Source organism: Sinohyriopsis cumingii, chromosome 14 (assembly GCF_028554795.1).
Source record: "Sinohyriopsis cumingii isolate HCF-2022 chromosome 14, ASM2855479v2, whole genome shotgun sequence".
Taxonomy (NCBI): Eukaryota; Metazoa; Mollusca; class Bivalvia; order Unionida; family Unionidae; genus Sinohyriopsis; species Sinohyriopsis cumingii.
In genome coordinates, this window is record NC_142974.1 from 28,266,475 (window position 1) to 28,280,688 (window position 14,214).

The 14,214-nt window shown below is 36.0% G+C and overlaps 1 protein-coding gene and 1 pseudogene across 1 annotated transcript; one reads left to right on the forward strand and one right to left on the reverse strand.

Moving 5' to 3' along the window:
• Window positions 1-236: 236 nt before the first annotated feature.
• LOC149783485 (peptidoglycan recognition protein 1-like) lies at window positions 237-10,013 on the reverse strand (annotated as a pseudogene).
• Window positions 10,014-11,462: 1,449 nt separating this feature from the next.
• Window positions 11,463-13,977, forward strand: LOC149783486 (uncharacterized). Its single transcript, XM_089931736.1, has one exon. It carries the CDS (start codon window positions 11,611-11,613, stop codon window positions 13,600-13,602), a length of 1,992 nt encoding a protein of 663 aa, XP_089787862.1. The 5' UTR covers window positions 11,463-11,610; the 3' UTR covers window positions 13,603-13,977.
• The last annotated feature ends 237 nt before the right edge of the window (window positions 13,978-14,214 follow it).

Sequence of the window (14,214 nt, forward strand, 5' to 3'; positions counted from 1 at the left end):
CGTACATGAATAATAGTGAGACATTGTATATTGTAATCTTGACTGAATCATAACAATGAGGAGTGGGATATATTTGGCACCCGCATCCTTCAGCCCTAGCACTCTAATATAAATGCAAGTGTTTAATATAATATACTTAGGTTACTGGAATATATGGACAGATATAAGAACAAACGAAATGCACCAAGAGCATATATATGATTGACACTAATTTGCATTACTAATTTTCCTCGCTCTCAGGCAGTCAGATCTGTATAATGTGGCCATGTTTGTATTAGGCTGTTAAACTTATGTCCAGGACTGTCAAATGTTCGTCAGGTAGCTCTATGTCCATACAGCGTATAATTTGCAAGTACATTTGAAGTCAGAATCCCACATGATATAAGGCTATCTATAGCTTCCAGCGCGGTATCACTTGGAAGAACGTCATTGAAGTTCCCCATGACGGAAATGGATACTGAGATGGAATTCCATCCACTCATGTGAGCACCATCCCTTTTCCATCCGCGTGCTTCATACGCCATGCCGTTATACCCAACCACAAATGAGTAGCCAATATCGTCCCAGCCTGTGGATATACAGAACACATTAGCGAAAGATCACCAAAATCATGTTGTTTTGCATTCGTCTGCAGCAATACACTCTCCTCCACCATACATTTTTACTGACATTACCCCCCTCCCAACCGGTGGACAAATAAGCTGCAATTCAGAGATAGACGGTCTACATGAATGAAGATCTAGAAGCCGATTACCTTCTGTATGTGGTTGATTCTGAGAGTGATTTTTGTTTAACATGGAACGTTTGGAAAGGGTCATTGTAATAAAATAACAAAATATAATAATGCAAGGTTCTTCACGGAAATTAATTTGATATATTTTGAGCCAAAATACAAATTTTAAGTGACAGACTGTCCGCCTTTGAACTGCAAATTACACGTCTGTTCATCGCCTTTGCAAGAGTTGTCACAAGAAAAAATAAAAGTGGGATGTTAAAATGTTGTATAATACTCCATCTAATAGCTATTGCCAACACCAATTAAATATACGTGTCATGCAAACTGACACAATTATCTTTGTTTAATAAGGCTTCTTACAATTAAAAATAAACACACACGTATTACTAAACAGCATTTTGCCATCTTTGCCATCTTTCTTAAGTACTTTTCTTAAAAACAGTTGCTTTGATTATTCTACAATTGTCAAACGTATGTCGTATCAAATAATAAAATTAAATTGCTAATAACAATTTAAAATGTGAAATTACAACATTTGTTAGGAGGGTCAGCAATGTTGTAACAAAACTTAATCCCAAGTCTAGTCATATTATTATTCAACACATTTTCACAATCGATTGTGTATTCATTAACAATGATCATAAATGCTGAAGAATTGTATCGGTACTGTTCTGTATAATTTCTTAACGCTTTAATTATGTAAAGGATTCGAGCTTTCGCAAATAATGAAATTGGTTCAGAAATATTAACACAACTGCTAACAATATGGGCATCAAAACCTGCCATTCTGCCGCCTTGTGTGTGCGTGCGTGTGTGTGTGTGTGTGTGTGTGTGTGCGTGCGCGTGTGTGTATGCGTTTACCTGTAAGTCGAAAAGAAGGAACGACTCGCTTGTTTAACAGTAAATAAAGGAAAAACTATGTTTAAAATGTTTCTACTGCGATGAAGACAATTAAATTGGTTGAAATTGCAAATTTGAACGATGATTATGCCTCCAAAGAGATAAGATGACGGAAACTTATTTTATTAAACAAAAAGCAGCTCACAAAACGAAAGTATCAAAGAGTTCGCTTTAACAACTAAATATAAATCAATGAGGAAGTTTTAGGTAACACAGCGTTTAAACACAGATTGCAAACCAATAGCCGCAGACTATAGACTCCCAAACAAAGTTTATTAAAGGCCTTGGAACGTAACTAGTATTCATCCATCCTGCGTACCATAACACGTTGACGCTTCCCGAACCCATGAAACATATATTTAATTGAAATGAACATAAGTGTTGATTTACTTTACTGGCACAATGACATGTTTAGCAGAATTAGGTCAATGGCATAACGTTATAACAAAGTTATGTTATATTTTTATGTTCATGTATGGTGTCCTTTTAGTAAGGAAAACATGAATTTAAGGTGGATTTAAATGATCGTATATTTTCTTTAAAGATCTCCATATTTATGAGCCTGTATACCTTAAACGTGCATATATTCTTCTGCATTCATCTATAGACTTAAGCTGTGCATATTCTGTCCATGTACTGCATGGTAATGTGCGAGAGGATTCTTTCTGTAGATTTTCAGCTGCAAAAGATAGGAACAAAATCCGTATCATGAAATATAATATACCGTTTTTCACACGGTATCAAACCTTATTTTTATAGACTTAATTACCAATAGAGTAAACCATGCGTTGCAAGAAATAGCAATGTTGATTGTACAACAGTGATAGAAATAATATTATTATATATTATTTTATTTAGTATAATTTACATTAATGAAGGTAAAACGGGCCAGTTCATAGACAATAGCTTTCCGCTATTGAACATAAAGTGTATAAGCCAACTATATATATTTCACTGTTGACACAAACATAATAACATCACATTCCGTTAAGTACAGAAGACATCATGTTAAATTTCTTGTCTGCATTGCACGAGAGGCGCCATACGGGACGACATCAAAAAGTACGATAGTTTGGCTTTGTTAGACTGATTGTTTGGTTTGGTTGCCTTGATTAGAACTGCATGCTGAAAGTGGTATCACGGTCTAAATATTGTACATATAATGTATGATAGCTCTATTATTCAGCAAGTTCAGTAATGACAGGAAGTTGCAACATTCCAGAGGAAAAGAAGGCAATTCAGTAAGGACTATGAGTGACACAATAAATAGTTCGAAAGAAAACAATGTCAAGATATACTACTTGGAACGACATAAATATTCGTCCTAGAAACAGTCATAAAATAAAAAGGCTTCATGATGTGTCACAAATACAATACATAAACGTATAGATCATAACTGTGTATCTAACAATTAAAACCCAATTCATGATTCTACTTATTTGTCATTCATTTTCATCTGAAAAACGAAATATTTGTCGTCCAGTATGTGTGATTTATTGATTGTATCCTTTTATATGTGGGATGATTTCAGATATATGAATAATTATTAAACTACCGTTTGTATCCATATGCAGATCCTGTATTCTCCCCATCTCAAGCATACACTCCTGCGAGGAAAAGCATCGTTGCATTGCTGCATGGTGAATGAAAATAGTGCTGACAGTCTTATTCATATAACTAGCACTCCGTGTGTCACGTGCACCCTAGGTGGCACGTGATGCGATCACTGAACATGGCTTGGTAAGAAAAGGATGATCTTTACAGAGGCTTGTGACGTGGCAGGTCAAATCTATCTGATTATTCAAATCGTTACTATCAGAAGGTGGTTGCTCTGCAATAATAATAATACTAATAATATTAATAATGCTACTACTGCTAAGACTAATACTACTACTACTACTACAACTACTACTATCGCTAATAATAATAATAATAATAATAATAATAATAATAATTATTATTATTATTATTAGTAGTAGTAGTATAAACATATATCACAGATAAATTGGTATGTGGAGTTACATGATCGATGTACTAAAATTCAAGAAAATATATGGTTAAGATATGATTTATGCATATAATTATTCATTATGATTACTTACAATATAATAATCAATGCAAGAAGTAGAAATACCACATATATCACATGGGGTGAGAATTATCTTCCACACCATGACTTAAATAAATGACGGAATGAAAAGAAGCAAGAACTGCCTCGCACGTTTATAATTTGTGTTGTGATTAGCATCATCATTATCAAGTACAAACTTTATACATTTTTATACACATTAGTCTTAAAATTAGTAAATCAGCACTGTGTAAAGTTCTAGAGAAAAAGACCCAATAAATGAAGAATAAATTTGGTACTGCTGAATTTGTACTATTTATTCATAATACGTTTATCGACATTGACTTAAGCTGATAGCAAACGTTACTTTAAACCTATCATTAAGAATTTGAAGCAAGACTTGAATTTTCTTTAGAAATAAACCATTCTTGCATTTATAATCGGAATCAGTTTGATCGTTTCGTTTAGTATTTCATGTGGGTGGAATTATCTATTCAAAATAGTATTCACTGGAAATACGAAGTGCTCATCTATATTATTTTGGGACATTACTCAGGAATTATAGTGATTTCAGAAAAAAAAATAGTTTTGGAATGTATTTTTGTGATAATACAAAGACTGTTAGCACATCGCCACACTTCAGGCCACTAGTCATTATTATACTAGAGACTACAGGCACATCATACGTTAAATATTTGAATTAATTAGGAATACCAATGGAATTCAGCTGGCACTTTATACATTTTAACTTCTGATACATATTGTGTGACTATTTGTGATTTAAATTTCATTACTGTAAGTTCCCTTTACATTTTCACGTTATATTATGGGGGAAAAAAATATTTCTTGAATTTTACACAATTTGTCTGCTTTTGAAATCTTCTGTTACTTAGCTTAATGACACAGACTTTTAATACTTATACATGAAATATATATTGAGAAAATCAAACACAAGAATATATATATATATATATATATATATATATATATATATATATATATATATATATATATATATAACTATACCGCACAATAACCGAAACCATAGTATTTAATAGAAAGCAATACTTTGTTGTTTTTTTTTCTTCCAAGAAATAAAAGGTTAAAATTCCGGCTAATGAGCACTCATTCTCATTTGATGTAGGAGAAACTATCTACATTTGTTTCCATTTTTCATTAATTAACTAATGACAGCAGCTTCACTAATGCTTGGCTACTGACTATTTAGCCTTTTCAGCATGTAGTTCAAGTTGTTTTATCACAATGAAGCTGGGGAAGAAAGCATAAGAAACGAAAAAGAAAAGGAGGATATGCAAAACTAAAGTAACTAAAGAGTTCAATGAAAACAGAAAACTGACTCGATTAAGTTAAATCAAGATTAAGAGACCAAGGTTTGATCAGTCGTTATGTAAATAATTTGAATAAAGTTTTGTGGTTATATATATATATATATATATATATATATATATATATATATATATATATCCTTCGCGATGTGATGCAACTTTACATCAGTTTGGGACACCTAATCTTAAACCTACATCTAAAGATCTTTTTTCTTACTGAACCGCTAAGGTCTGAGTATCCATTTACTCCAAAGGCAAAGAACATTAGTGATTTAGTTAGGATAAAAGCTCCCGTGTGCAAAAAAAAAAAAAAAAAAAAAAAAAAAAAAAAAAAAAAAAAAAAAAAACAGATGAAACTGATTTAAATAGTTACCAACAGCGAGATGGCAGCAGACGGAAACTATTTAACTCGTTACACGATAAACGTAATACAATGAGGTTCTATACAGCTTAATCCAACACATGTTTGCATTACATATCGTTGAAAAAGCATAAAAAACTGAACAATATTCATAAGCCGATATACATCGGTTAAGTCCTTTAATTATACCTATTTAGGTCACTTTTTATATCGTGTGTTGTAAATAAAATGTTACGACTCTATGGTTTTATAAAACATAGCAAACAATTTAATTACGAAAATCAGAAATGAACATACATACATATATCGTGCGCTTAATGTTAGTCCATGTTTGTTGTAGAGAGTACTGTAAGATAATGCTTATCTGTAAATAGGATGTTTACATGATTAACTTTGATCCATGATTGCAGGTTGAAAAAGCATGTTCACATAGCACACGAGATTAAAACATTCTACAAACCAATATGTTTTCAATTTGGTTGGAAGTTTCCATTAAAATATCACATTAGGCCAAGTGAAAATGTGTTTTAGTATCAATTAAATAGGAACTGTGTGTGTGCGTGTGTTGTTTGAAGATTATCTAAGAAAAACGGTATTACACATAAAAACATGTGGCATTCCAAGCGAGAACATTAAGTTTAAACTCTTTATGCTAGACAGAACCATCCAACGAGAAATGAATGCCTGAGTACCTTGTTACTCAAGTGATTCTACCTGGAAATAACCATCATTATTTCGTTGCCTATTTGATCATTAATACATTCAATTGACAGCGTTGGCCCAAACATTATTTTCTAGAATCTCTTCAAACTCTAGGATCTGTTCAGACATCTTCTAGAACATATGGAACCCGTTTTCGTTTCATACTGCCAGTGAAAATGCTTTTAAAGCATTCTGCGTACGAGAATGCTTTCGATGTCGTACACGTCGTCTTCATTTTTGGTGACAGGTTGTAACTCGGGTAAGTAAAACGTTCCTTTTAACACTTCTCCGTTCATGTCTTCCAATTTATAGACAGCAGGATGACGACCATGCACTCGTCCAGTGACACGAAACAATTCGGTGGTCCAGTTAGGTAAGTAACCTTTGTCGAAAGTGCGTTTGGTTTTGCCAATGCGCACCCAATCTCCTACACTCAACACTCCATTTTTCAGGGGACAGCCCTCGTCGGGGACGTACCAAACAGACGACCAGAAACCAGCACTTCGTTCTCGGGAGTCACCTCTTGCGGGGCACGTCCAATGCTTCGATGGTACGATTGGTTGTATGCTTGCACCAGGTGCGGTAAGATGTCGATGTACTTCAGAGTGTGGCGATGCGTAAAATATTTTCACATGCGTTCTTTCAAAGTGCGTTGAAAACGTTCCACGATGCTGGCTTTGGTTTCAGGATTCTCGGTGGTAAAAGAAATGAATGTCACGTTTCTTTAATTCTTTTTGGAAAGCGTGGTTCAGAAATTCGGTGCCTTTGTCCTTTTGCCATCGAAGAGGGTGACGACCACTTTGTTTCAACACTCGTTGCAGGGCTCGCACTAACTCACTGCTTGATTTGGAAGTCAAGGGCACGACCCAGGCAAATTTGGAAAAGACGTCGATGACACAAAACAAATATTTGTAGCCGCGATTGTAGCTGGCCAAATGAGAGACATCGGCTAAATCGGCTTGCCTTTGATGATCGATGCCTTCCACTCGGGTGCGACTTCTGGAAAACCTGCGCCAAATGGTTTTGTGTAAAGTGTAGGTAGCTTGTTCTTGTAACCATCGTTGCACTTGAGGTAAACGGAGACTTTTCAGTCGAGTTTTGACAGCACGATACAATTTTTGAACTCCTCCGTAACCTGCAGGATGGGATGGATCGTAGTAAATGCTGGCTAACACCTTTTCCATTTTGTTTATTAATAAGTCACCCACTCTTCGCTGATGCTACTTGGAATGGGGCTAGAGGGTGGTTTGGAAACGGATTTACGTGTCCGATGGGCTACGGGAGTAGAAGTCGAAGTTAGTGGCGAAGGTGGTAATGGAATGGCTTTGGTCTTCTTTTCTTTTTTCACTCCTGGTTTTCTTTCCTTCTTTTTCACTTATGTCGAAGGAGGAGTGGACATCATCTTTTTAACCCAAGCTTATATTTCTTCCCGTTGGGGCGTAGGGGAAGGGGTCAACAAGGATGCTGCAATCTTACTAGAAATGGGAACTACTGACGGTGTCTGAAACACTTCTCGTATCTCATCTTCATCAGGACTTCGTAGGGTAGCGTCTCTGGTGACCCCTGGGGATGGTAGTAGTGGTGGTGGTAGTGGTGTGGGGGATGGACTTTTCATCAAGGTCTTTAAATCTTTCAGAGTGGGTAGAGCTGTTTCGTCTAAGCTTTTTGGTGAAAGAGTTGCAGTCGTTGCAAGAGTTGACCGTACTTTTGCGATTTTTCTGTTTCGGACAAATCGTGGCGATCCATCAAGGATTGTAATTCGTGCTGTAACTGGGACATCTCGCTCAAATTGGGATTGGGAGTTAAATGCGGGGTTCGTTGTTCTTGCCAACGATGGTATTCCATCCATCGTTTTGTAAGGCACTAACGCTAGTTTTCGTCCTTGGATGTCAAGGGTTACGTCTGAGATCTTGGGACTTCAGAGGGCCGTTTTATCTGGCTCCCACGAGACCTCCCAACATGATTCCCAATACTCCTTTCAGCAAAGGTTCTAACAAGAGGGGTAAGATTTCTCCACGTTGAACCAACATCTTCTTTTGACGAATGGCAATTTTCTTTTGAACCATTTGACGAAGAATCTGACGATGTTTGCCTAAGCATTGTTTCTGGTGTTTGGACAAAGGGATCGTGCCTTTCAAAACGTTCAAACAACATTGGCACACGGTATCGATGACCTCTTTGGAGGCCGTTTGAATAAGTTTTTATCGCAGGGGTGGAGATGCTTTGGACAGGACAGATAACATGTCCCCATTTTTGACTAAACGAGGAGGCAGTCCTTTCCTTTTCTTTCCTTTGGGTTTAAAAGAGAGATGTTTTCTGGAGAGTGACATCTGTACTTGTTGGTTCCGGGACATTCACCAAAAATACACTAACGTCAATGGTACTAACTGCTTCCTCGCTAGGCGATCACCATTAATATGTTAGTGTTATGACTGGCCGGCTTGGTCTCAGAATAATGTGACTGGGTGGGACATTATGATACATGTCTGCGGCATTATGCCGCAGTGCTAGACATCACTATAAACTGATTTAAGCATTATTGGTGTGGATTTAATGGTATCGTTTTTATTATTTAGAGCACACTATGTTGTGATTGTATGTATATTGGACACGATGCAAAGTGAATAATGAGCCATTGTTGCTGATCCGGAAATGTAATATGTGCCTCATTGCACATTGCTTTGTTTACAGTATAGACTCTCAAAAATATTCCTGATAACCTATGGCCAGAGCATCACCGTGCGTTGGTCTAGGAGATATTTTAGATTAACATGTAATTGATTAGTATTAGGACACAGCGGAAAGTTCAATAATGAGAAATAATTGTAGAGACTATACATGAGAAACAATTTAAGAAGGGAAATAAGCGCTTATATACACTTTACTCACACAAACATACTATCACGCACATGAGTAGGTCTTCAAGTTTTAATTTGATTGTAAAGTTAAACTCAACACTTCCAGAATTGCTTCGATCTGTTCGAAGAGAAAAATGATCAATGATTGCCAAATTCAAAAAAAAAATTCTCCTTAAAATTTATGAGTGTCAATATTTTTTCTTAAATTATTATATGTGTATGGTCGTGTTTTCCCGTGCAGAACAATGCTGCCAGAAATCTCTATACAACCCGCCTCTTGACTTTCTCCTGGTTCGTAGCCAGACATTCGCGTTTGAATGATCACTTGGACATTCTTCCACAATAAATAAAAGGAAAACATAAATATATTTACGTACTCGTTGTTTTCAACAATATATCCTGTAGTTGCTTTACTATTATTATTATTATTATTATTATTATCATTATTATTATTATTATTATTATTTGTGGACTTTTAATTGCATAGTTATTATCGGCAAATTAAACATGTATATTAGAATGGTGTGCTTAAGCTGATGTTTATTTGCTACCAATTAAAGAAAGCATGCGATTTTGATTTAAAATTGGAGTTTATAAATCATAAGCTGAAGACGCCCCATTTACCGAATGTTCCTAAGTCAACGTATTTTCCGTTGCAAAACTCCAATCATGTGGCATGTGCGGAACTTTCAATATAAAAGAACAGCGTAACTTTATTTCAAGCGGGCAGGAGCCAGTTTATATATAGAAATGTAATACCGGATTCAGCGACCTAGCATACAAAATCAAAAAAAAAAAAAAATCAAATACACAAGTGAGGTTAAATAGGTCCATATTTTTAGATACCTATATGAAAACAAAACATAAGAATATTAACCATTTGACCAGAGAAGTTATTGGCAGTTCATAGCAGAAGAAGTTTATACACCCCAACCCCTATTTTATACACGCATTTTTCAAATCCGAAGGCCATTTTTGACAGAATGTGGTGCTCACCCTGCCAACGCAAGCCCTTTCTCTGGATGAAAATTTTGAAAAACATTGTCTACTATATAGCTTGATGCAATTCAGAATAGTTGTAATCCAAGCCGTTTTTTGAGATATTCTACTTACTTTGAACCCACGTATCTACTGCTATGGGAGGGTAGCTCTCCTTCCTAGCCGACTATTGGTATTTCACTATCAACATAATGCAGAGCAACTATGGAAGGTGTACATGCCTGATATCATTTTCAAGAACAACCCAAACCCGAAACACCTAGTTCACAAATATATCCATATCTATAAATTGCAAACAATACTAGCTGAAAAAGTCACACCATAGCCTTAATTTAAGACATTTGCCAGGGGCCAATTTACGAAACTGTACCCTGCCACTCAAGAAACGTATATACAGGTTTTTCAATGACGTAGCGGACGAAGTTATTACAATAAATAGTTTTCGAGAAAGAAAGCAAATGTTTGTCCAAAATTGTGACCCTTTTTTCTTGTTTTAAAGATTGAGTTGAACCCAAATTCAATAAAAAAAAGGTTCAATAAGATACACAAATGTAGCATTACTGAAAGACATAACTTATATAACTATTCAGTATCAGTTATTTTGATTTATTGATTAAGCAGTATCCATTTAATCTAAAAATAAAATTGATAGACATACATACATACATACATACATACATACATTCGTGCCTGCTTGTGTTCTTGCGTATGTGCGTACATACATATATACATACAGACAGATAGACAGACAGACAGACAGACAGACATACAGAATACATACATACAGATACACACACATACACACATGCATACATGCATACATACATACATGCATGCATACATACATACATACAGAGAGACAGACAGACAGACAGACACACACATACATACATACATACATACATACATACAAAGATACATACATACATACATACATACATACATACATACATACATACATACATGCATGCATGGATACATGCATACATATATACATACATACATAGATACATACATACATACATACATACAGACATACAGAGAGACAGACATACAGACATACATACATACAGACAGACATACAGGCATGCAGACACACAGACACACCTACACACACACACATACATACATACATACATACATACATACATACATACATATCTGGTATTAAACAAAAGCATTCACAAAACGAAGGTTGTATTAATGTATATTTTCTAGCTATTGAAATTTATATTTTCTAGCTATTGAAAGTGGAAGTTTGGTTATTTCTCTGACTGGACATGCCAATTCCCGCGCCTTTTAATTGAGATGACGATACGCAGACAGACAGACATCAAACTTAAAATTGGGTGTTAAACATTTAGTATTACAGGACTTATAACATTCACTCATTTGAACCCCCTCGTGTCCGGTATGTTGTTTACGATGTATAAAATTCCGGTACTAGACTTCAACCTACTCTTGATCTTAGCTTTAGTTTACAACAAAATCCTCTTATCAACCAGGAAGATATATGAATGTGATACAAAGATCTACGCTTCAAATCGTAATGTGGTGCGTGTAACGGTCATAACCAAAGGAGATTCGCTATATACTGCACAATTTGGATTGATTTTCATTGGGTAAAACTATATATTTGTATGGCTAATGCAAGCAGAGGTTTGTCAACTAAATATGGACAGGAATGTCCTATCTGTCTAGACGTGTTCACCTCACCCCGTCAGCTGCCATGTTTACATTGCTTTTGTGACCACTGCCTTCAAGACTGTATAAGAAGCAAGTCGACAGGTACACTCAGAGTTCCAGGGGAGTTTTTGTGTCCCATATGTAGTGCTGCAACAAAGGTTCCAAGAAACGAAAGAACATTGGGAGAATGTGCTTCTTTATTCCCTTACAGTCCATTTCCCCTAGTTGGGAAATCGAAAGTAGATCGTTCATGCGAGGTATGTTCAAATTCATCGCAGAGTTCTACTAAGATTGCTAAGAAATTGTGTGTTGTATGTGAAGAGTTCATGTGCGATGACTGTTCTTTATATCATAAAAATATGAAAATGAGTAAAAGCCATCAGATGATAACCACAGATGAATGGGAGAGTAATCCTGAAAGCATCGTAAGATGTACTGAGGGATTTGGGTGCCCGGAGCATGATAATGAAGATATAAAGTTTTACTGCAAGAGCCATGGGGTTGCCTGTTGTGGGACATGTACATATCTTCGTCACAACAGATGCAAGGACGTGCTTGAATTGAAACAAAATCTTCCAGATCTCCTGGAGGAGACGAACCCGCAGAAAATTATGGAGGAATTGCAGACTTTAGAGGACCATCTAAGCAAGTTCTTGGACATGAATGAAGAGGAAATCATTATCATGGAATCAAAGATTACGAATATTTCTGCAAAGATTGGAGAAATCAGAAATAAAATCAATGTTATTCTTGACAATATTGAGATGATGGTAAAGACCGAAGGAAACCGAATTTACAAGGATTGGGTGATCAGAAAACAGGAACAAAATCATCAGTGTCAGTCTTTGGTAAATGCCGTACGGAATTCGCATGCTCTTTTGGAGACAATCAGCCAGCATGGATCAGACAGAAGGAAGTTTTTTGTTGCCAGCAAGACGATGACCCAGCTTCTTTCTTACAATGATCAGTTTCGAGAGAAGTTTGGGAGGGTAGAGCACATGAAAATAAACATTAAACTCGACAAAAATATGAAGGCGGTACTCTCAAAAGAAGTAGAAATGCTAGTGAGGATAGAAAGTCATAGGGAGGTTAAAGATTTGCACGGCCAAATTATTATGAAACCGCTTTGGGAACGTGCTGTGGAGCTGTCACGAATTATAGATATTGATTGTCCAAGCAGTAGGGATCCTGTTTATACAGGAATCGTCCAGATGCCGGAGGGAGAAATAATGATAATCGACTGTAGTAACGATACAAGCTGCCTCTATGACTCATCATACAATTTCATCACTAGCCACACATTGCCTGGGCATCCTTCTGGCATATGTTTGATAGGCGACCATGGCGTTGCTATAGCAATGCCGGCACAGAAAGCCATCCAGTTCCTGCTCATCAGAGACAGGTCCATCAGAGACATAGGGACGGTAACAACCAGGTATCGATGTTACGGTTTAGATGCAGCCGACAAAGAAGAGATTGTTGTGTCAGGGCCTTGTAGTGAAACCTCAGGTAGCAGGAAATGTTACTGGAGCCTCATCACCCGAGAGGGAAAGGTGAAACTGGATCATACATTCAATTGTCGATGGACTTATGAAGCATTTGTTGCCCTAGATATGACCAAGTACCGTATATACATATCTGTAAGTGGGGGTAATGCGGTGTATTGTTTTGGTCTGACAGATGGAGAACAGTACTTTGCCTACTTATCAAATGATCTAAAGTTTCCACTTAGTGTAGCAGTGGACAGAGAGGATAATGTATATGTTGTTGGGTACAGCTCTAACAACATTCATAAACTGTCACCAGATGGCGTTACACTCCAGATCATTACTGTGGGTGTTGCAGAAAGACCAAGTGGAATTGCTTTCAATCACAAAAGGGATCATTTTCTGATCACTAACCAAAGTCAAATGGGGAGGCAACTCCAACATTTTGTGCATACATAATACATCTCCTAAAGATATGGAAGAGTGTGCCAAAATGCATTTATGCACCGGAATAAAAAGAAACAAAAATATTAAATTTTAACAGTCGATGTTTATTTGGTTATTTTATGAATCAATGTTTTGTGATTTAAGAATGATAACCTGACCAAAATAAAACTCCTCTTACATTTAATGCATGAGCCACTATTCTACAAACATCACCCTAGTTTCAAAATTGTTATTAAAATCAACACAGACAAGCGGTCGAAACACTGCTACTGTAACGTTTCATCAAACATTCGTTAAAAAAAAATATTGATTTTTCTGCACTATGCTGACTTTAGCATCATCGTTACAGATTTACGCATTAAAGTGTGTTTTTTTCTAGAAAGGAAACTGTATTGGTAAATTTGTTTATTTTCGACACCCTGTACTTAAAGAAATATTAAAAATATCTCAGTCAATACAACGTATTGTAGCATTGAAATTAATTGCAGGGAAATAAAACTAAAATATACATGCATCGACTATAACTTTTTCCTACGTGTGCATCCTTATTCATACTCCCGTTAAGTACAGTTGACCTTTCTAAAAGTTTCTAATAAATTAGAACAGTTTTAACATTAAATTTGC